At 35.0% G+C, this 21,825-nt stretch overlaps 1 protein-coding gene across 1 annotated transcript; it reads left to right on the top strand.

The window, feature by feature from the left end:
* The first annotated feature begins 549 nt into the window (after positions 1–549).
* Positions 550–10,903, top strand: drd4b (dopamine receptor D4b). Its single transcript, XM_067401523.1, has 4 exons — positions 550–792; positions 2,275–2,387; positions 5,636–6,231; positions 10,701–10,903. Exons 1-4 carry the CDS (start codon positions 550–552, stop codon positions 10,901–10,903), a joined length of 1,155 nt encoding a protein of 384 aa, XP_067257624.1.
* The last annotated feature ends 10,922 nt before the right edge of the window (positions 10,904–21,825 follow it).

The following is a 21,825-nucleotide window of genomic DNA, read 5'->3' as shown; positions in this document are numbered from 1 at the left end:
TTTATAGTCTCCACGAGTTTCAAGATTTATTAATTTTAAAATGTCATGGCTAAAACATTCTTTTACATTTGTTTGCTAATTTGATCATGTGAATTCGGAAACTACCTTTCAAAAAAAAAAAAAACCTAATGAGCCTAAATGTAGCCTATAAATAAAGATATTAAAGTTTATTCCATTGAATTTCATCTTTATGTAGGTGTGTAGAGATTTGTTTCCAGCTCTAATTAAGTTAGCAGCGCCACTGACTGACCACCTGCAGGTTTGAGCGGCAATGGCGTTTTTCAACGTCGAAAACTTTCATTTTGACAGCAGCTCCCATCAAATGCAATGCACCTCGCGACTTTCCCAGATTATCTGAATGTGTTATTTAAGGACAGACAGCAGATTGACCGACCTACTCACTGTGTATCTGACGCTGTGCTGCTGATATAGATGGCTCGTCTCCTGACCAGCACAAGATGAGCAGAGATGGACCAAAGCGGACAGGACAACATGAGACATTTATGAAAAGTTTCCCTGAAGAAGCCGTTCTCGCTCGGATCAGGAACAATGTCTGTGAACATCTCGAGCGGGAACAGCACACTTCAGCCCGCGCTTTTTACTCACAACGTTCCCGCGCTCATATTCGGCGTTTTGCTCATTATTGTGATCATTTGTGGAAATGTGCTCGTGTGCCTCAGTGTTTACAAGGAAAAAGCCCTGAAGACAACGACAAACTATTTCATTGTGAGTTTGGCTGTGGCAGATCTGCTGCTGGCAGTTTTGGTTTTACCCCTGTTTGTCTATGCAGAGGTAAGTGAAGCTTTTACGTGCAAATACTGCATATTTGATATAATGAGAAGTTCATTTTGCAATTTAGCCAACGTTTTGATGAAGTCCTCAATGGTTCAGTGTTAATAGTGTTTTCGTTGGTAGGCTATTATTTTAGTAGTACACTGTGTACAATTATAGTACAACCATTTATTACCATAGTAAGTCAAAACTTAACTGTACCATGGTACCACCAGAGCATTTTTGTCAGATTTCTGTTCAGTTTTTAAATATTATAGTGTGAAAGGCTATTAATTATTAATTTAAGATGTGATAGCATTATAATAAATGATATATGCACACACACACACACACACACACACACACACACACACACACACACACACACACACACACACACACACATTCAGTGTTGGGTTAGATTAGATTACTGATTAGATTACTGTACTGATTACTCTCTGTTAAAAATATTGCATTACTTATTACTAATTACTTTAAAAATTACATATCAACCTCAACCAGTTGAACAGTACAAGGATAGGCATGAAACTACTCTTTTAATTCTATCAAGTAAATAATATAAAATTACATAAATTATTTTTGAACTGACCAAAGTATTTCAAGATAGAGGGTTACATTAAAAACATACAATTAGACGTTAAATTTTGATTGTCAGCATTTAATGCAATTACATCCAACATAACTGTAATTAAATTACAGTAATTAATTGTTTAGTAATGCATTATACACACACACACACACACACACACACATATATATATATATATATATATATATATATATATATATATATATATATATATATATATATATATATATGTGACCCTGGACCACAAAACCAGTCATAAGGGGTCAATTTTTGGAAATTGAGAGTGCAAAAAAAAAAAAATTGAGAAAATTGCCTTTAAAGTTGTCCAAATGAAGCCCTTAGAAATGCATATCCAATTAAAAAAAATACATTTTGGATATATTTACGGTAGGAAATTTACAAAATATCTTCATGGAACATGATCTTTAATGAATTTCCTGGCATATGGCATAAAAGCAAAGTCAATTATTTTGACCCATACAGTTTATTGTTGGCTATTGCTACAAATATACTCGTGCTACTTATGACTGGTTTTGTGGTCCAGGGTCATATATATATATATATATATGTATATATTGTAAAGAGTTACTACATAGGCTCCTAGATAACTCCCTCTTTGAATGTCTTTCTCAGGCAGTTTAAGGTCACTTATCTTGTTATCCTCAAATTGCCACCATGTTAAATCGGTCAAGTTCTTGCTTTGTTAGGCTCATTAGATTAGTTTGACTCATTTAAAGAATCAAGGGCAGTCCGAATCTCATCTGTCTTGATAAAGTTGCTTACCCATTTGAAATGAATTGTAGTAATGGAGATGTAAGGAAGTGTGCAGTTTCTTCCTTTTATGCTAAATGCTCATTAATACTCGTTTTGACATAATAAATCTGTCTTTCCAGTTTCAAGGTGGTGTCTGGTCATTGGATGTGGCTCTTTGCGATGGACTAATGACCATGGATGTAATGCTCTGTACAGCGTCTATATTCAATCTCTGTGCAATCAGTGTGGACAGGTTTGAATTTCACATAATATTGACCCTGATATATTACATAGCATTGCTTTTCCAGAGGAAAGAGAGAGAAGTTGCTTTGGGAGCCCTGAGGCATTTTTGCAAGAAAGAATGCGAACTGCATAATCAGTTTTTAGCATATTATTTTGACCTAAACAGGGTTGCAGAAAGAGGTCATGCTGGTTTTGAACTTCATTCTTATTGTGCGCAAGACCATGTTCCAGCAAATCAGTGGCAAACACAGAGTACTTTGAGTGACTTTATTAAAGAAAGTTGAGGTTAGCAATATTCCCTAAACCAGTGGTTGTCAACTGGTGAGTCATGACCCAAAAATGTCCCACAGGTCTGATCTGAAAGCAGATATTATGCATATAATAAAATGCATGTGATCTAATTGTACACAGGATAACAGAACAAATAGGCTTAACATCGTTTGTTGTTGATGTGTGTCTAGTGTCGGCACAAATTCATCGGCTACATAGCCAAATTGGGCAGATGCCAAACCAGTACCAGCTGCGTGACATGCCCTCATCAAGTCCATGAGCAAAACTATGCAAAAAGTCAAAGAAAATATGACCCAGACTAATTTAAATATGAGTTCAGTTTCAAATTAACATGATTTCCTGGCAACCACAATATGTTTCGTACAGTGAATTATTGGCTATCGAGCAACCACCAAAATTCAAGATATATTTAGTAACCAAACACTCCAACCATATAAACAATGTGAAACTAAAACAGTAGATTGTCCTTTTCAGCTTGTCATGTTAATAGTTGTGCATATTGTTGGGCCATTGAAGCTCATGGTAACATTAATAAATGGTTACCAGCTTGATTTAAAGGACACTTTTGTTTACTTATCTTCAGTCTAAAAAGTCATTCAGTGGACTAAATGCATGGTTGCAAGCTAAAAATTCTCATTTATTTATGTAATTAATCCTTTTAAGTTGCAAAAAATATTTGGTGGTGTTCGGTTGACAATAATGTGTTACATCAACTTAATATTGTGTGCAATTTAATTGGGTTTTAGTTATTTGTAAGTTGTAGTAACTTGATGAAATTGTCATGATAACTTTGGAAAGTGGATTTTTAGTTCCCAGCTTACTTTACATAGGACTGGATGAGGAGAATAAATGTTGAAATTATTTTATTTGTTTGTCAGTGAAGGGAAAGACCTTTTAGTGTTGTTTGACATTAAGGGTGTGTCCACACTTGTATTTCGGTTCTCTTGGTTTTTTTGGTCTGGACCAAAAAAAATTTATTTATACATTTAGCCCTGGTTCACTTCGGGTTCACACTATCATTTTAACCTAACTGGAGAAAAAAAGTCTTTTATGACATATATTTTGTGACCCGAGCGTATATATGATGGTATTTTGACCAGCTGAGAACTTGTGAAGAACTTATAAAAATATATAAAGCAGCAGGAATTCCTCCGTCACACACAAACGAAGATCTGCTGCAAGGAGATGCATATGTAATATGCAACATCGCAACTGCGATGAGAAGAACCAGTTGGAACATTCTGTCTTTTTATGGTCACATCTTGTGACATCATGTCCGTAGATGTCTTTGGTCCGTGTTGCATTCATATTTCAGTCAAACTGCACCAGAGTTTGTTTAGAAGTGGACTGAGACTCATCTTTTCAGGCGTTTCGGTCCGCTTGTTTCAGGGTTCAGATGGCAGCATTCGCACTTGTTCAAATGAACCGCACTAACAGAGCAATCGCACCAGAGTTTGTTCTAATCAAACCAAACCTGCCAAGTGTGAACACACCCTTGAAAGTGTGACTACATGAAGGTAAACACTACATTGATTCTATAAGCAATGACTGAGCTAATGTTAGTAACAAGTAATATCTTACTTGTTCATTAAATTTACATGTATTATAAGTTAACATGTGCTATGATAGCAGTGGATTTGAACTGAAATAGATATTAATTGGTTCCAGAGCTACAACTCAATTTTTTGAGTAATCAGCATAAAAATATGTCAATGTTACAAATGATTAAGTTCCTCTAACTTGATGTAGTTTGTTTGAAGTGCGTAATTTCATTCAAAGCTGTCTTAACGCAAAAAGATTGATGCAAACTGTTGCATTAATTTTTTTTTGGATCCAACACATTATTTTGAACAGTGTGTGTCTTAAAGGGGACCTATTATGCAAAATTCACTTTTATAAGGTGTATGAACACAGGTGTGTGTCCACAGTGTGTAAACAACCTGCCTACAATGGTAAAAATCCACTTGATCATTTTTGTTTTATAATCCTCATAAATCATAAACAGTCTCTGCAAATGAGCTGTTCCGGATTGGAGGAAGCTCCGCCCACGACTGATGACGATCTGCCCTATTAGCTTAGCTCCTCCCCTGAGTGAGCAGTACACAGTCCGCCATTTTATGCATTTAACAGCAGCATTCAAGTAAGAAATGTATTCTTATTAAAGCATCTAAAGTTATTTAATCAAGAACAGTCAGTGATTTTTTGTTTTTCTTTTGTTGTTTGATTCATATTAACAACATATCCAGCAGGTACTGGATATGTCACTTTATTACACAGATCTAATATACACATGCGATTTCTTTCCCTGCTGTTTACGTTCACAGACATAACCGACTGTGTTTGTGAACTGTTTTTGGCATAACCTTTAAAGTTTAAGTGCAATACGACGTGTAAGAGAACTTAGTTTGATACTCACAGGATGCATTATCTGACAGCCAGCTTTCTGTGCGTGTGCTTCAGATGTGTGCGCTCAGAAAACCAGAAGTTTAAACTGTTTAAACACATGCAGATAGTTAACTTTCATGAAGACGAAGAACTGCGATGTCACGTGAGCGGGCTGCTGAGATGATAATCAAAACCAAACAGATCTTTTGTTAGTTTTTGGCAAAGTATCCGAGGCATGAGTTATACAAGCTCCGCCCTCTTCTGGAAATGCAAAAGCTCATTTGCATTTAAAGACACATGCACGAAAACAGCCTGTTTTCCTTCCACTCAAAAATGGGCATTTACAACACGGTATAATAAATGATCTGTGAGGTATTTTGAGCTGAAACTTCACAGACACATTCTGTGGACACCAGAGACTTAATATTACATCTTGTTAAAAGAGGCATAATAAGTCATCTTTAAAGCAAAACCAGTTGAGAACCACTGTCTACAACATTTGCTTTGTTGTTTTCATGGCACTTATAAGTCTTTATTTCTCTGTATCCAGATGGTAAAGTTGAATATGCATCCTGTTAACAGGTTTATAGCAGTGTCCATACCTCTTAACTACAACAGAAAGCATGTCGACCATCGGCAAATGATCTTACTCTCTGCCACGTGGCTGTTGGCGCTGGCTGTGGCTTCTCCTGTCATCTTCGGAATAAACAATGTTCCTCAAAGAGACCCCAGAGAATGCAAACTGGAAGACAACAATTACGTGGTATATTCGTCCGTCTGCTCCTTTTTCATCCCGTGCCCCATCATGCTCCTACTGTACTTTGGGATGTTCTATGGCTTGCGCAAGTGGGAAGAAGCACGCAAAGCCAAACTGAGGAACAGTATTCAGGCTTGTCGCAGTTTACAGCATGCTGCGGTGGCTGCCGCCCTCCCACCACTGGGGGCGCTGCCTGCATCTCTGCCCCGGGTCATTGAGAGGGACTTGGCCCAGTCCGGCCTTGAGGAGCTTGATGACTTCACACGGCCCGTCTGCCCCTTCCCACCGGAGTATAAAAACAGCCCCATTCAAACCGTGGCCTACACTGACATTAAGTACGGCCAGCCAACTCAGAGAAAGAAGAGGGCTAAGATCAATGGAAGGGAGAGAAAGGCCATGAGGGTTTTACCTGTTGTTGTGGGTAAGTGTTGAAATAACTAGAATGTTGCTGAATATTTGTTTTGTTGGAGTTGAAAGTACTTTATATATAATTCATGTGGTGTGAGCAGAATGAAAGAAGACTTAATAAATGCTCCTGGGATTTGATCAAAAAAGGCCTAATTAGTATGTGAATGTAGTTATAAACTTCTAAACTTTCCATGAAATTGCCACAGAATTGAATTTCCCTGAACCGCACAGATAAAATTAACTACAGGCAAATCCCTCTATCCAATTATGATGTCATGGTTCACCTGGTGCCTTAACCTCATTTCTGAGCCAACATTCACTAACACAGAGACGTACAGCAATGAACTGTGTTTTACAAATCTTTCTTCATTCTTATTGTTATTGTTGTTGTTGTTGTTGAAAACTGCATTAGTGCCCGCCCACTTTTTTCAGCTGTACTGGTTCCGGAACTTTTTCTTTTTTCATTAATTTCTCCCATATGGGATTTAAAAAGTCTTTGATAAAGCATTATAAGACATAAACCAAGCCAACCTGCCACAAGGTGAATCACAACACTATAAACTTTGATCTGAAGCAAAAAAGTATACACACCCTAGTAAAAAAGTAATATATTTAAAATACATTTATGTTGTACTAAATACACTTCAAATCTATTAACATATTTCCTGACATATTGCTTTAGACTTACTGATATAAAAATTATAATTACATTTATTTGGAGTACTACTTGTGCACAATGCACCTTTCTTAATATTAGGCCTAAAATGTGTTTTAATGTCACTATTAATAAGGATTGTGTGTCATTTGAATAAAATTGGTCTTTAAATGCAAGATATTTAAAGTGTGCCTAAAGTATACTTGCAATAGTTCCACTTTATCACAATCAGATATACTTCAGTATGTGTTTAGTTGAACCTCAGCACTACTTCTGCACAATTAAAGTGCAGAAGTATCAAGGCACAAGTATATTTTCTATTTCCATAATCCCATATATTATATTCTATAGCAAACATCCTTGAAATATAATGTTACATTAGTAACATTATCTAATTTTTACTTGCTTAGAAGGCAACTTAAATTGATAGTTTACTCAAAAATGAAAAATCCGTCATGATTTACTCACTATGTTGCTCCAAACCCATATGACTTTCTTTTTCTGTTCTGCAGAACATATTTTGATGAATGTTAGCCAACATTGGACCCCGTTTACTTTAAAAACCCAGAGATTTTTCATCTTTTGTGTTCCACAGAAGAAAGAAAGTGAAACAAGTTTGGAGTGACATAAACGTAAGTAAATAATGATGGAATTTTCATTTTTGGATGAACTGTCCCTTTAAGTAAAAAGTGGCGCAACTTACCCCACTATATTTTCAGGACATCCTGAAATTTGTCATGTTTTGTTAGACAATATATCATATTCAGACAATTTAATAAGTTTTGTAAGGTATCCTTAAATGTGCTTTACGTGGTAACATCTTAATTAACAGTTTCAAGTCAAAAACATTGACTGAATATGACCTGATCTCTGGTTGCACCAACTGGTCAGAAATTACTAATTAAAGTAACAAGTCATTTTCTATTTTTACTGTGCACAGTTGAGGAATGTGGACTTTTTCACCTCCTCATGAGGTTAATTCATAGGGCCTAAAGCTAATTGGGGAATGAGATAACTTTTCCAAAGATGTAAACATTTCTTGCATCACAGAAACATCTTATTAAAGTTATGCAGATGAAACTTATTCTAACTCCATTACTGGGTATTTATAGAAATACCATTACTATACTTGAATAATTCAGCAGAGCAGAGGCCACTGGAAGAGCACATTAATATCTATAATATACATGAGGTTGATTTATATGTGTAGCTTTGACTCTCACGTTCTTCATAACATTTGATTTGACATAGTTTGGTCGCTTTCGCAAGAGATTCTTATGTCAGCATTGCGTAAAGCAGAATTAATGAGCGCGATTTTGCAGGTTTCTGGGTTATCCTAAGCTTTCCAGAGCTCTTAAAGTCATTCTTGAGTATTTTGAGCCTCGGCTGCTCATTTTTCTTGCTTTATGAGAACAGAAGTAGGAAGAAAGCCTGTTAACAGATCGTCGTCTAACACAGAAAATCATTTTGAATTCCTTCAATTTACAGTATTCGACTATAGGCATTCCAGTGTGTTTAAAAGCAGAAATGTGCTTATTGAAAGCACTTATATTACATTGTCTTTACAATTTTTAGGGAGTTTTATGTAAAGTCTGTGTTAACAGTTCTTATTGTGTGGTCATTGCAGGGCTTCTGGACTAGAAAAAGGGTTGTGACAGAAACTTAAATGTTAATAAAACTTATCACACTAGTCTTAAGTAAAGTGTGTATTTTAGCATTTATTCCAGTGCAATAGCATAAACTTGATTTAATGTTAGTGAAAGCTGGAATTCTTATAATGAAAAAACAACTTAATTAGCAAATCAACACTTTATTTAAGGTGTCCGTTTTACAGTGTAATTATACATTTGAGTACTGAGTAATAATACTACATGTACTTACTGTAGGGTTACGGTGTAGTTTAGGGTTAGTTGTATTTATGCAATTTATAGTAATTAATACACTGAAAAATAATTGGTGTAGGATTTACTTTGAAAGAATTTTCACTCAATTTTCACAAATAATTACAAATAATAAAAAATATTTTCATGCTTTATTATCACAACATTTTTTTCATTTGTCAAATCAACTTCAGATAACATAATATTTTGAGTTTCTGTTGATTAAACCAGTCACCTTCATTGTATTAACTCAAATTTTTAATTTCAATGAACTCAAAATTTTAAGGTTATAAGGATATATAGTTAACTTACTTTTCTAAGTTAAACCAACAATTCTTTTTTTACAGTTATAGGAACACTTTGAAATAAACATGAATAATCGTTATTTTATTTACAACTTGGAAAAGTCAACAGACAAATATGTGATAAAGTTTTATTTTAGTTTTATTAATGAATTAGCTTTTATGTTTGTATTTTTAGTTGTCATGTTAACTTTAATTTTAATAAAACATTTAATAAATAAAATTTGTATATATACATATTCAGTTTGTATATATATGCGTGTGTTTGTGTATGTGTAAGTATATATATATATATATATATATATATATATATATATATATATATATATACACACACACACACACACACACACACACATATTTACAAACTTTTATGTTAGATGCAATTAATTGGTTTAACAGCACAAATTTTTAGTAATTTTGTTATGTGCTTTTGTCATTTTATTAGTTTTTTTTTAAAGGTTTAATATATTTTTTATTTCAATTCTATTTTTTATTTTTCCAGTTCCAATGCTTCAACTTAAAATTTTAAAATGTTAACGTTTTTTTTTTTTTTTTTTTGCCAAGGCAGCATTTCTTATTTATTTAGTTTAGTTTAACCCGTCGCTAGCGGGTGTCACCAACAGCAAGGAATACACGATGAAGATCAGGTATAACGTCTTTAACAATCCACTTAGAAGGCAATACAAACAAGATAAGTAAAATAAACAACCGCTATGTGGAAATGTGACCAGACAATGAGTGAATAAGCACAGCAACTTAAATAGAAGGGGCAAATGAGGGACAAACGCCAGTGATGATTATTGAATTACTATAGCAACTAAAAGCGTGGTAGGAAAACTGAACAAAGGAAGACATGTGACTAAAGAAAACAATTGAATGTCCATGAAAACTGAACAAAACAGCGGGATGCTTGATTCTCTTTTTTCCCTCTATCACATATTTTATAAATCATCATAAATTAAGTATCATTTGAAACCTCTAAACCATTGTGAAATTGGACGTTACACTACAATTGAAACAGTACTTTAAATCCTTTTATTGGGCTCCTCCCCCTAGTGGTGGTTTCATGTTTCAAATTACAAAAATTACATCAAAATATAATCAAAACGTTTTCTAATCTTGACAAAACGCAGAAGGTCTGAGAGTCAAGGTTCCATATTTCGCAACTGTTTTGTGATAGTAATGTATTATTTTGTGGCAGGAAAATATATCAAAAGAATGTGTTTTTGGTATAGCGCCTAAACAACTTGAATTTTTGTGATATCAACTTCAAATATGGAACACAACTTAGTTAGGCATGTGACTAATTTTATAGCAGTTTTAGAGTCTAAAATTTTTATATCTAAAATAATGTTTAGTACACTTAATTTGCTTTACAGCAAATTTAAACTTCTATAACTTTTTTTACACTCATTTTTTTAAAATGATTTCACTTCAGCATTAATCTACCGAGTGTCTTCTTCCAAAAGCATTCATGAATTACAACCATTTAAGTTTGAATATTGGATGCTCAAAAAGGGGTGTGACAGTTAACAGGTTTAATATTTTATTTCAGCTTTATTTCAATTAGCAGAATTGTTTAATAGTTGTAGTTTTTAGTTAATGATAGTAACCCTGATGTGATGTGTGATTACACCTGCAGGCGTCTTCCTCTTCTGCTGGACGCCTTTCTTTGTAGTTCACACGACCCGAGCCCTGTGTGAGTCCTGTCACATCCCTCCAGAGCTGATGAGCACAGTGACATGGCTGGGGTACGTCAACAGTGCTCTGAACCCAATTATCTACACCGTCTTCAACACTGAATTCAGGAAGTTCTTCCGAGGATTTCTACCCCACTGCTGCTGACATTCATCAAGACATGATAATGCCATAATTTATGCTCAAGACATTTGTACTTATAAACTGAACTGGAACCAGTACTTTATTTGTTTGTGCCTACCGTGTACTACATCCATATTATATATATATATATATATATATATATATATATATATATATATATATATATATAGTGGACTTATTTTCAGTACAACAAACATTCTCAGCGGTGCCTGGAACATTTGTGCATCATATTAAAATGTGCCATGCTCTGTTAAAATATGCCTCAGTCAAATTAAGCTGATACAAAATATATAATGCATTGCATATTTTAGATCTACATGGTGTTATTGCTCACAGGAAGATTTTTAATTGAAAGACCACAGTGTAGAAATTTTGTAACGCAGAAGCAGTACATGCCCTCACGTGGCATTGCATATTTTGATACATTTGATTTTGGTGAATTTGTTCAAATATTCTGCTTTAAGTTTGGATTTCATTCAATTACTATAAACCGAAATGTGTGATAAAACCGCTAGACTGAGGTTTGAAACGGGTTAAAACTTCTCTGTGAAGGTTCCAAAACATCATGAGAAAGTGTCTAATGAAGTTCCTTAAAAAGCCCCAGGGATTTTACCATACTTGGTTACTAGCCTTATTCTTTGAGCACATCATCTGTGCGCTGTGAAAAAAAGGATCAGACACCTGGGCAGAATTCCCACTAGTCTCTTTTTCTCCCTCGCTTATTGAATTATAAATAAAATGTCTGCATGATCAAGTGCAGTTTCTCATGTTTGCCTGACACTGACATTTCTTAGAGAATTAAGAATCACCAAGAACCATTCCTTTCCAACCATTCCAACTATCATTCCAACTATCCAACCCTTATTGACCTGTATCTTGCAAAAATTTTACTTTTATTGAGTAAATGTGCATGTATAGATAATTTAATAGGTAGACAGAAACATGAGATTAATTGAGAGTCTTATCAAAACCAGTTGATGGTCACCCTGCACTTTTAAAAATAAAGGTTCCAAAAAAGGGTCTTAAAGCATGATGCCAAATGAGAACCGGGTTTTTCAAGGCCGCGACACACCAAGCCGACTGTGTTGTCGCCTCGCGGCAGCTGTGTCTGTGCTAAGGAGCTGTGCTTGAACACTGCTAAGACTACAGGCGTCGGCGTGTAAGGAAATAACTGTCTATATAAGCATATATCAATAGTCATTCAAAAAGGGAAACCGAAACTGAGACTGCAGATATGTAAACAAAGCAGCGCTTGCTAATCATTTGCAATATAAACTAGAAAGTAAAGTTCGTTGGGACAAACTTTTAAGTTTGCTTGACAAAGCCTTGTCTGAAAGTTTGTGAGTTTTATAAGCTTCTTAGCATGTTTTAATATTGTTGATAGCATGTCTTGACCTGCATCTAGCATTATTTTACAATTTGCTAACATGTTTGCAGCATGTTTTAATACATGTATTAGCATGTTGCTAACATGTTTCAGGTAGTTTCTTAGCATGAATTAACATGTTAGCATTAATTAACACATTGCTAGCATGTTTTAGCACATTGCTAACATGAATTAGCATGTTTGCTGGGATGTTTTAATACATTGTTAGTATGAATTGGCATTTTTTTAACGTTTTAACACTTTTTCACAGTAATTAGCATGTTGCTAGCATGAATAAGCATTTTTAACACATTGCTAACATGAATTAGCATGTTGCTAGCATGTTTTAACATTGCTAGCATGTATTATAATTTTTAACACATTGCTAACATGAATTAGCATGTTGCTAGCATGTTTTTAACACATTGCTAACATGTATTAGCATGTTGCTCGGATGTTTTAACATTGCTAGCATGAATTAACATTTTTAACACATTGCTAACATGAATTAGCATTTTGCTAGGATGTTTTAACACATTGCTAGCATGAATTAACATGTTTAACACATTGCTAACATCCTAGCATGTTGCTAGGATGTTTTAACACATTGTTAGTATGAATTAGCATTTTTCCACCATAAATTAGCATTTTTAACACATTGCTAAAATGAATTTGCATTTGTTGCTAGCATTTTTTAATATTGCTAGCATGAATTAGCATTTTTAACACATTGCTAACACGAATTAGCATGTTGCTAGCATGTTTTAACATTGCTAGCATGAATTAGCATTTTTAACAAATTGTTAACATGAATTAGCATGTTGCTAGGATGTTTTAACACATTGTTAGTATGAATTAGCATGTTGCTACCATTAATTAGCATTTTTAACACATTGCTAACATTAATTAGCATTTTGCTAGCATGTTTTAACATTGTTAGCATTAATTAACATTTTTAACACATTGCTAACATGAATTAGCATTTTGCTAGCATGTTTTAACATTGCTAGCATGTATTATCATTTTTAACACATTGTTAACATGAATTAACATGTTGCTAGTAGGGATGCACCGGATATTCGGCCACCGAAAATTTTTGGCCGAAAATGGCCCAAAAGAGTATTTTCGGCCGAAAGACTTTTATCACCGAAACAATACGGCCGAAATGTTGTGATGACGCAAACAGAAACCGCAAGATCAGATCCTCTGATGCATCTGTAGCGGACGTTATTCCTATAATCGCAGCACTAAAGCACTAAAGTGGTTGAGATGGACCACGCAGTTGAGTGCACAAAGTGTCCAACATTCCACACTTCGTTTTTTTCGTTAATTTAGTGCATCATCCGGGTATTTAAAGTGCACTTTTTCTTTTTGGAATTTTCAGTGTGAACGCACTACTCGCATTATTTATACTTAAAAACGTCATAGAATAGTGCACAAGTATGCGAATTGGGACACACCTATTGTTAGTATGAATTAGCATGTTGCTACCATAAATTAGCATTTTTAACACATTGCTAACATGAATTAGTATGTTTTAAGATGTTAGCATGTTTTATCACATTGTGATCACAAATTAACATGTTGCTAACATGTTTCATTGCTAGCATGAATTAGCACATTGTTAACATGTTTAAGGTAGTTGCTAGGCTTTGCTAGTGATAGGTTTTTGGTGGATGAACTTAAATACTCTATGAGTTAGTGTATAAAAGTTTTGACCCCCTCAATGAAAGTGTATGGGACTTTTTATAGTTTTGATCGTCCGTTCAACGAAAATCGTGAGCCCGATTGACGGCTTGGTGTGTTGTTTTGAAATCGGCCATCACTATATAAGTCTTTATTTTGTTTTTTTGGTGCACCAAAAATATATTTTTTAGTAACTTTATGGATCTTGAGAAAGGAAATGTCATTGCTGGCTATGCAGGAGCCATCGGATTTCAACAAAAAATATCTTAATTTGTGTTCTGAAGATTAACAAAGGTCTTACGGGTGTGGAACGACATGAGGGTGAGAAATAAATGACATTATTTTCATTTTTGGGTGAACTAACCCTTTAAAAATAGGGGAATTTTCTGGATCTCGGTGATTAAATTCTGTGCAGTGTTGTCTGCCATTTTAAATGCTCGAGCCTTTAAATTAGAATGGATTCCCAATGATATTGTTCCTCTGTATCATTATCATTATTGTTGTGGTGTGGACTCTGCTATTCATTTATATTTAGAATGATTTTAGAGCTATATAGAACTTTATAGATATCATCATCGTACTTGGTGTGAACGGGTCTATTGTATGTCCCCATTGGTGCGTCCAAAATACTGCTTGATTTCTGTTTAACCTCTCGAGATTCTGTCATTAGACATCTTGTATTGTCAGATAATTGAGGGCAGTGTTTTGCTTCAGACCTTGTATAGTACCGAGCAACAGACTAGCCAGCAGGCCAAACTGAATTAGACAGTGTTTGTCACTTGGCATGCTCAGACACTGACACAATGAACCGAGCCGTTCACCTTCTCAACAGACAAAACAGACAATGAGTCCTCGGCTTCTGAAAAAGTCATTATCAGCCTGCAACTATTTTCCTCATTGTGTGTCAATTTATGGCCGTGTATGAATGCGACAAGCACAGAGCTTTTCTTTTTCTTTCAATCGAAAAATGTCAAAACTGTCATTCAAGGCGTTGCATGTCAAACCAAAGCCAGACAGTGAATTGCTATTTTTCACTGCAGAAATGACACGTCTATATGTACGCAGGGCCAGAAACTTAAGTTGTGGTATTGAGATAAAGTAAATCAACATAAAGAATGGTTACAATACTGGAAAATGTACAGGGCTAAATGTTTAGAAAAGTATGCGAGTACACTGAACAGTATTTGGACACTTAAATGTATGAATGAGAATACATTCAGTGGCGTACGGGACACCCCCGCAGCCCCCGCGGTGCGTGGGGGCCCCCACTCTATGATGGGCCCCGTCGCAGATTCACCTATGTAGGCTAGACTACTTTATAGCCTTTGCTTTTTTTTTTAGAACTGAACTCAATTGACTAAAGATGAAAATAAAGCATCCAACTGAAGCCCAAAAATGCAAGCAGAAGATCATAGAAAATAGTGATAAATTACCACAAAAGGAGGAAAAATTCATCACTGTTGTTTCCATTTGTAAGGTAGCCTAGACAACAGCAAGCTTTGATGCGCTGTGCTACTGTTAGCGGATGTGTGCCGAGACAAATAAATATGTTCGGTCTTTTGCTGAGACATTATTATTGTTATTTATATTATTACATATTGCCCAAACATATTTACCCCATCGCCAGCTCTGCTAATGGTCAGCTACCCGAATGTCTGAAGTTCTTTTCCAAACGTAGCCAATAAGTCACGTTATTTCTTTATTCTTTTACTGTAACTACATGAATTTAGTTTAGGCCTATACATCATTTGATGCACCGATCGAAATTACTGAAAATTTGCAGCCGAAACAGCAATTTACGTGCTTGTCTAGAAGGGAACCTTATATACGCAAATTTGTGTCTAACTTAGAATTTAGACCAGCTAAAATATATTGTTAGACCAAAAATATCTTATCAATTAATTAAGTAATAAAGACATGTAATAAAGTAATAAAGAAATTTAATAAAAACAGAAAGACGTCTATTGCTTCAGCCTTATTCAAAGGCCGCGGAAACATGGGTTCGTTTGTTACACACTTCAATCCACTCCACAACCGACGTTCTTGGGTTTTCTTTCTATTTATTAAATATAAGCAATTGGATGATGAAACACTGTTTGAAATTAAAATACAACTTCTACAAAACGAAATTAACTTACTATAAAACAAAACTTAATGAAGTGGTCAAACTCATGTCTAACCCACTGCATTTCTCCCCACATTGTGCATCCGTCATGCTATTCACTTTTCATAATCAACATAGGTGACATTAAAAAAAAAAAAAAAAAAAAATATATATATATATATATATATATATATATATATATATATATATATATATATATATTAGGCTATTGCCCAATATTTAAATATAAATATGAAGCTAAATTGGCTACATTTTTATCCCTCTGGCCGGCGAATGCGCCGGCGCGTTCTGATGGATTTTAGCCTCATGGCAGCTGAAACAACTTAAAACAGGCCTTCCGTCATTTTTGGCGATAGCCTACAGATTAGTGCAAGACTAAAAATGGACTACTTTTTTTTATTTTACTATTTAAGGGGACAGCCATTTGTAGTGGACATTATCGAGTGCACTCATTCAATCCCATTGACTACCATAGTATTTTTTTTCCTACTGTGGTAGTCAACGGGGGGCGAGATCTGCTTGGATACAAACATTCTTCCAAATATCTTCCTTTGTGTACAGCAGAAGAAAGAAATTTATACAGGTTTGAAACAACTTGAGTTGGAGAATGAGAATTTTTGGGTGAACTTCAAGTGGACTATATTAGTGAATTAATGTAGGGTATAGTGAATGAGGGTATAGGGGGCGATTTCAAACACATCTTAGTAATCCTGAAGACCTTAATTATAGCTCGTTCAGGTGTGTTTGATCAGGGCGAGAGCTTTGTTAGCCCTGCCCTATACCCACATTCACTATTACACTAATATTGTCCACTTGATGGAGTGAATGAAATTGAAGCAAATTTGGACATTAAGTGTGCTGGAAAAGCTACGGACGCCATCATCATCCGAGACACAGGAATTCTTTCAACGCAACCCTGAAAGTGCAAGAGATTTCTCTAGCGGCATCAGCTGTACGCTTGTTTTTGCAGTGCATTGTGGGATTGAATGAATGTGCCCGATAATGTTCACTATTCTTTTGGACACCACTAAAAATTAGGGGGTTTTCCTCTGAGGAGGCAAGGGAGGCAGTGCCTCCTCAAAAAACTGGATGAGAAAATAACCCATACTATTTGTATTTGAAGTAGATTCATTTACATTTACCTGGCACTGGAAGTCCTTTCACAAACTTGTCTATGCTTAGTGCAGGACCATGGTGTCACGGAACGGCTGTATCAATGAAGCACACGAAGAAGGATAATTCCAGGAAATAGTCTTTCAATCCAAACACATGGAAATACAAAGAAACATGTGGGTGAGCAAACAGAAGGTGAATGCAATGAAAACAAAGACAAAACAGAACAAAACCTTGACACATTCATATATATTTTACACAGTTCCCTGCAAAACTCAATACTAATTCTTCAATTGCGCCATCTAGTGGTCTGTTATTCCACAACAACAACAACTGCTACAACTGATAACCGACTTCTCAAGCAGGTACTGCGAGTCATCTTGAGGTAATAAAAGTAATATTTTGTGTTCAATTATTCTCTAGCAGCTGCATAATAAGCATGAGTTTGGCAGTGGGGTCTTGTATCATCCAGAAGAGGTTTCTTTTGCATAACATAGGAGTTTATCAGTGGAAATTGAGAAATTTTCATCAAGCTCGGTTCCGTCACTTGTGGGGTGCCCCAGGGCTCTATTCTGGGTCCAATCTCATTTTCTCCCTTCGTTTTATTTTTTGAGTCCAATAAAGTTTCATATTATTTTTTAAGCAGATGATACTCAGCTCTATTTTCCTCTAAAATCAGGTACTGATTCAGTGTCCTCTTTGCTAGCTTGTTTAGAGGACATCAAGGCTTGGATGGACAACAGTTTCCTTAAACTAAATCAGAAAAAGACTGGAGTTATGTTGTTTGGCCTTGGGCCCCCTTCTAGAAAAACATTCATGATAAAGTTGAAAATCTGGGAGTTACCCTTGATCCTAAATTTGAATTTGACAAACAAATCAATCCTGTAGTTAGAGCCAGTTTTCTGCAGCTTAGGGGACTTTGCAAGCTTAAAAATTGTTTTAGTGATTTGGAGACTGTTATCCATGCATTCATCTCAACCAGATTTTTTGATGCTGTTCAGTTTATTTAAATAATTTATTTTGATCCAGCACCATTGGATCAGGTTTCTGGTTTAAATGTGATTGATTCATGTTAAATTGACTTGAAACAATTACTCTTTTATTTAACTTGATGTTTCAATCAAGTAAACCCAACCAGGACTCAATCAAACAGGATCATGCTTTGCAAAAGGGACTGAACTAGGAGTGTAAATGTTGAAATAAAGTGTTATTTTAAGCAGTTTTTAGCAAGATGAGAAAATGGAAAAACTTTTTAATGTTTACTGTTCTATTATGTTGGTATTTAAAAGTTTCTGTTAATTAATAGTTTTAGGGTTACCATTGTGGTGAATTGTTGCACTTGTGCTTGGGTTGAGGACCTGCTAACAAACTTACAAATGACTTTAATAAGAAAGTAATCACTGTGGTAGTGCTCTCGGTTGCATTTCCCAAAAGCATTGTAAGCCTATGTTGATTGTAAAACCATTGCCACCAATGGACTTATGATCAATTTAGGCTTTACAATGTTTTTGGTTAAGGCAATTTTGGATGAATCCAGTATCACATCTAGATTTCTAACACAGAACATCACAAAAATTATGTAAATCACAAAATTAAACAAGAAGAATTAATTGTAAAAATCAATGTATATGAAAACAATTTAATTTGTTGTTTTTTTATTTATTTTCCAAAACATTGCAAATTAGTTGGGCTGACACTGTTAAATTAAGCTGTGCCTAGCCATAGTGAATAAGTTGAATCAACCTTAATAAATTAAGTTGACCCAACGTAAGTACATTAAATTGGAATAACAGAATTGCATAATGCTGAAATAAAGCAACTTAATCATGTGGAAATCCTTTCCAGGATTTTTTTATGTTCGTTCAAAGAGTTATTTTTTTGAGTGTAACGCTCTATACGCTGGAATCGATCAGTCCTCGCTCTGGCGCCTACAACAGGTGCAGAATGCCGTGGCACGTTTTTAACAGGGACAAAAAAGAGGGAACATACCATGCCTGTGTTAGCATCACTTCATTGGTTACCTGCTCAACTCGGAGTTGATTTGAAGGTTTTAGTATTTGTATTCTAAGCACTTAAGGGTTTTTCCCCTACTTATATTTCAAATCTTCTTCATTCCTACTCTCCCGAGAGAACGCTCAGATCCTCCACCCAGCTGTTATTAATCGTACCAAAAATCTTTTTTCCATTAGATCATCCCCTACACTATCCACATGTAAATCATCTCTCAAAAAAAAAAAAAAAAAAAAAAAAATCCCCTCAGGCCTATGCTTAACCCGAGAACACCTTTAGTTTAAATTATGTTTTATTTGTTTGGTGGTGTTTTATATTCTTTTTTTTTTTTATATATATATATTTTATTAGTATTTAAATTTTATTGTATGATGTTGTTTTTTTTTTTTTTTTTTGTCTGTTGTGCAGCACTTTGGTCAGCATTCATGTTGTTTTAAGGTGCTATATAAATAAAATTGACTTTGACTTGACCTTAACAATCTGCTGACTACACACTATCCCTTAGCCTTGCCACACTCCCTTTATATAACTCCAGTTTTGAAACCCCTGCACTATATTGACATCCAAAATCCTTTTGTAAATCTTCACTGAAGAGTAAGACTATTGCTCATCAAATTTCTTTTTGTTAAATGTTTCGCTTGTGCTATCTTTCTATACATTATATACCATTTTGTTATCTATTATTATGCAATGACATTCATGCATTTTCACACATAATTGCCTTTCAAAAACATGTACTGCAGATTTCATGCAGTATATTTTAGATCATATATATAATATTCTTAGACCACATTTTTTTGGCGTGACATTGCCTGTCAGGGGGGAAATGCAATATAATTTTGGGAATTAAAAAGCAACTGAACAGTGAACTCGTTGCCTTGTGTGCTTGACTCACTCAGGATAAAGTATTTCAATCAGAGTCTCCAAGCTTTACTGTATGTGTTTAATTTAAAGGTTGTTTGATAAAGGTATTGCATTTAAAGTTATTCCTTCTAAATTACCGAAAAGTACTTTTAGCAAATATGATAAAAATGATGTACACTCACTAGAACTTTTTCAAGAAAAAGCCAGGGATTTTTGATAGCATCTTTAATAGAATCATTTTTGACACGAATGAAAACGAGTAATGGATTTGTACAACATGCCAATGGTTTAGCTGACAAAACATCTCCAAGGAAAGTTTCAGTAGACAAAATTCCATAAGAGTTTCGCCTTTATACAGTATGTATTATTGTAAGACTGTAGTCTTTCCTTTGTAAAATTCAATATGGCGTCTGCCCTGACTAGGGTCTATTGTCAGCTACATTATTGTATTCATTATTTTAAAGGGGTCATTTTTTTTTTTTTTTAATTTTATAATGTTTCCTGTAGTGCACTTTTACATCAAAAAATGTCATAATTTAGAAATACAGGGCATTTTTCCTACCCTGATTTTAGCCCTCTGATTTGAACGCTCACTTTTAAGGGGCGTGTCTGCTGTGACTTCAGTGTAAGCGCCCACTGCTGTGATTGGCTGACATCTTTGCATATGAAATAGCTAAGTATTACTCTCTCGAAAACTTTTAGCAAGATATTTTCCTATTACAGATCTCAAGGTTAACTAATCATGTAAAGTGTTGATTATAGCATTACACTTAAATCTATGGCATTATATCTAGATTGTGGCATGAAAGGTTGCAGTGATGAACATTGTAGCCGATCACAGACATGTTGTTGAGCTCATGAAAGCAGTGATCTCGTCATTGCAACTCAATTTCTGCACACTAACAAAAGCTTTTATCATAACTAACAGTGCAAACATGATGTAAATAAGATATCCGTTGAATAAAACGGGAGTTTTGGCACGAGTCCAGAACTCAGTCACTGATAAACTAGCGCTGTTTGATTGACAGCTCCAGTGATTGTAAGGGGAGCGTTCTTTGATCACTTTCTATATATAATTGAATCACTGTTTAAATAACAGATTACTTTCATCCTACTAAGAGAAACAAGGTGAAGTTGAGCGTTTAGTCACTGGTTTGATTTACTGACAAAGATCATCTGACTGTACATGAATCATTAATATCAGATCAGGCATTAGAATGAACACAGTTACTGACATGTTGTTGCATTACTGTCGAGTCCATACTGTAAAAGTCTGTTTGCAAAGCCTGCGCTGAAAAGTGACTGATTTATCAAAGAATTCACAGTGAAATGAACCGAATACACATAAATAATGCTCAACTGAGACATTCACATTGTTGAAAATAAATAACCATATTCCTGCATTAGGATCCTTTGAAAGGTAATGTTATTTTAGTCCTGACTCGCTCTTCATCTCACTAACACACCAGTGGGCGGGGCTAATGTTGCAATGATGAAGTAGGCGTTGATTTCTTCTGTGGAGGCGGAGTTTCACCTGTCTATGGCATAGACAGGCACATTCCAGGATCAGTTATTTACTGGACCTGGTGTCAATAAAAGCTTTTATTGGACTAACAAGTTTTCAGAAACTTACAAGATAATCTTATAGTATGACCTCTTATATATCAAAAGCTCAAGGAAAAGTTTGTTTTCTCAATTCATGACCCCTTTAAAGAGTGCTTGTGAATTTTTACATTGTAGAGCACAGTATGTACTTAACCC

This window comes from Chanodichthys erythropterus, chromosome 11, assembly GCF_024489055.1.
Source record: "Chanodichthys erythropterus isolate Z2021 chromosome 11, ASM2448905v1, whole genome shotgun sequence".
NCBI classification, from domain to species: Eukaryota; Metazoa; Chordata; class Actinopteri; order Cypriniformes; family Xenocyprididae; genus Chanodichthys; species Chanodichthys erythropterus.
This window is presented reverse-complemented; position numbering and strand designations above follow the sequence as displayed.

Coding starts and splice junctions, on each gene's coding strand:
- drd4b (XM_067401523.1), top strand. CDS start 550: ATGTCTGTGAACATCTCGAGCGGGAACAGCACACTTCAGCCCGCGCTT. Junction 793..2,274: donor CCCTGTTTGTCTATGCAGAG/GTAAGTGAAGCT, acceptor CTGTCTTTCCAG/TTTCAAGGTGGTGTCTGGTC. Junction 2,388..5,635: donor TGTGCAATCAGTGTGGACAG/GTTTGAATTTCA, acceptor TCCTGTTAACAG/GTTTATAGCAGTGTCCATAC.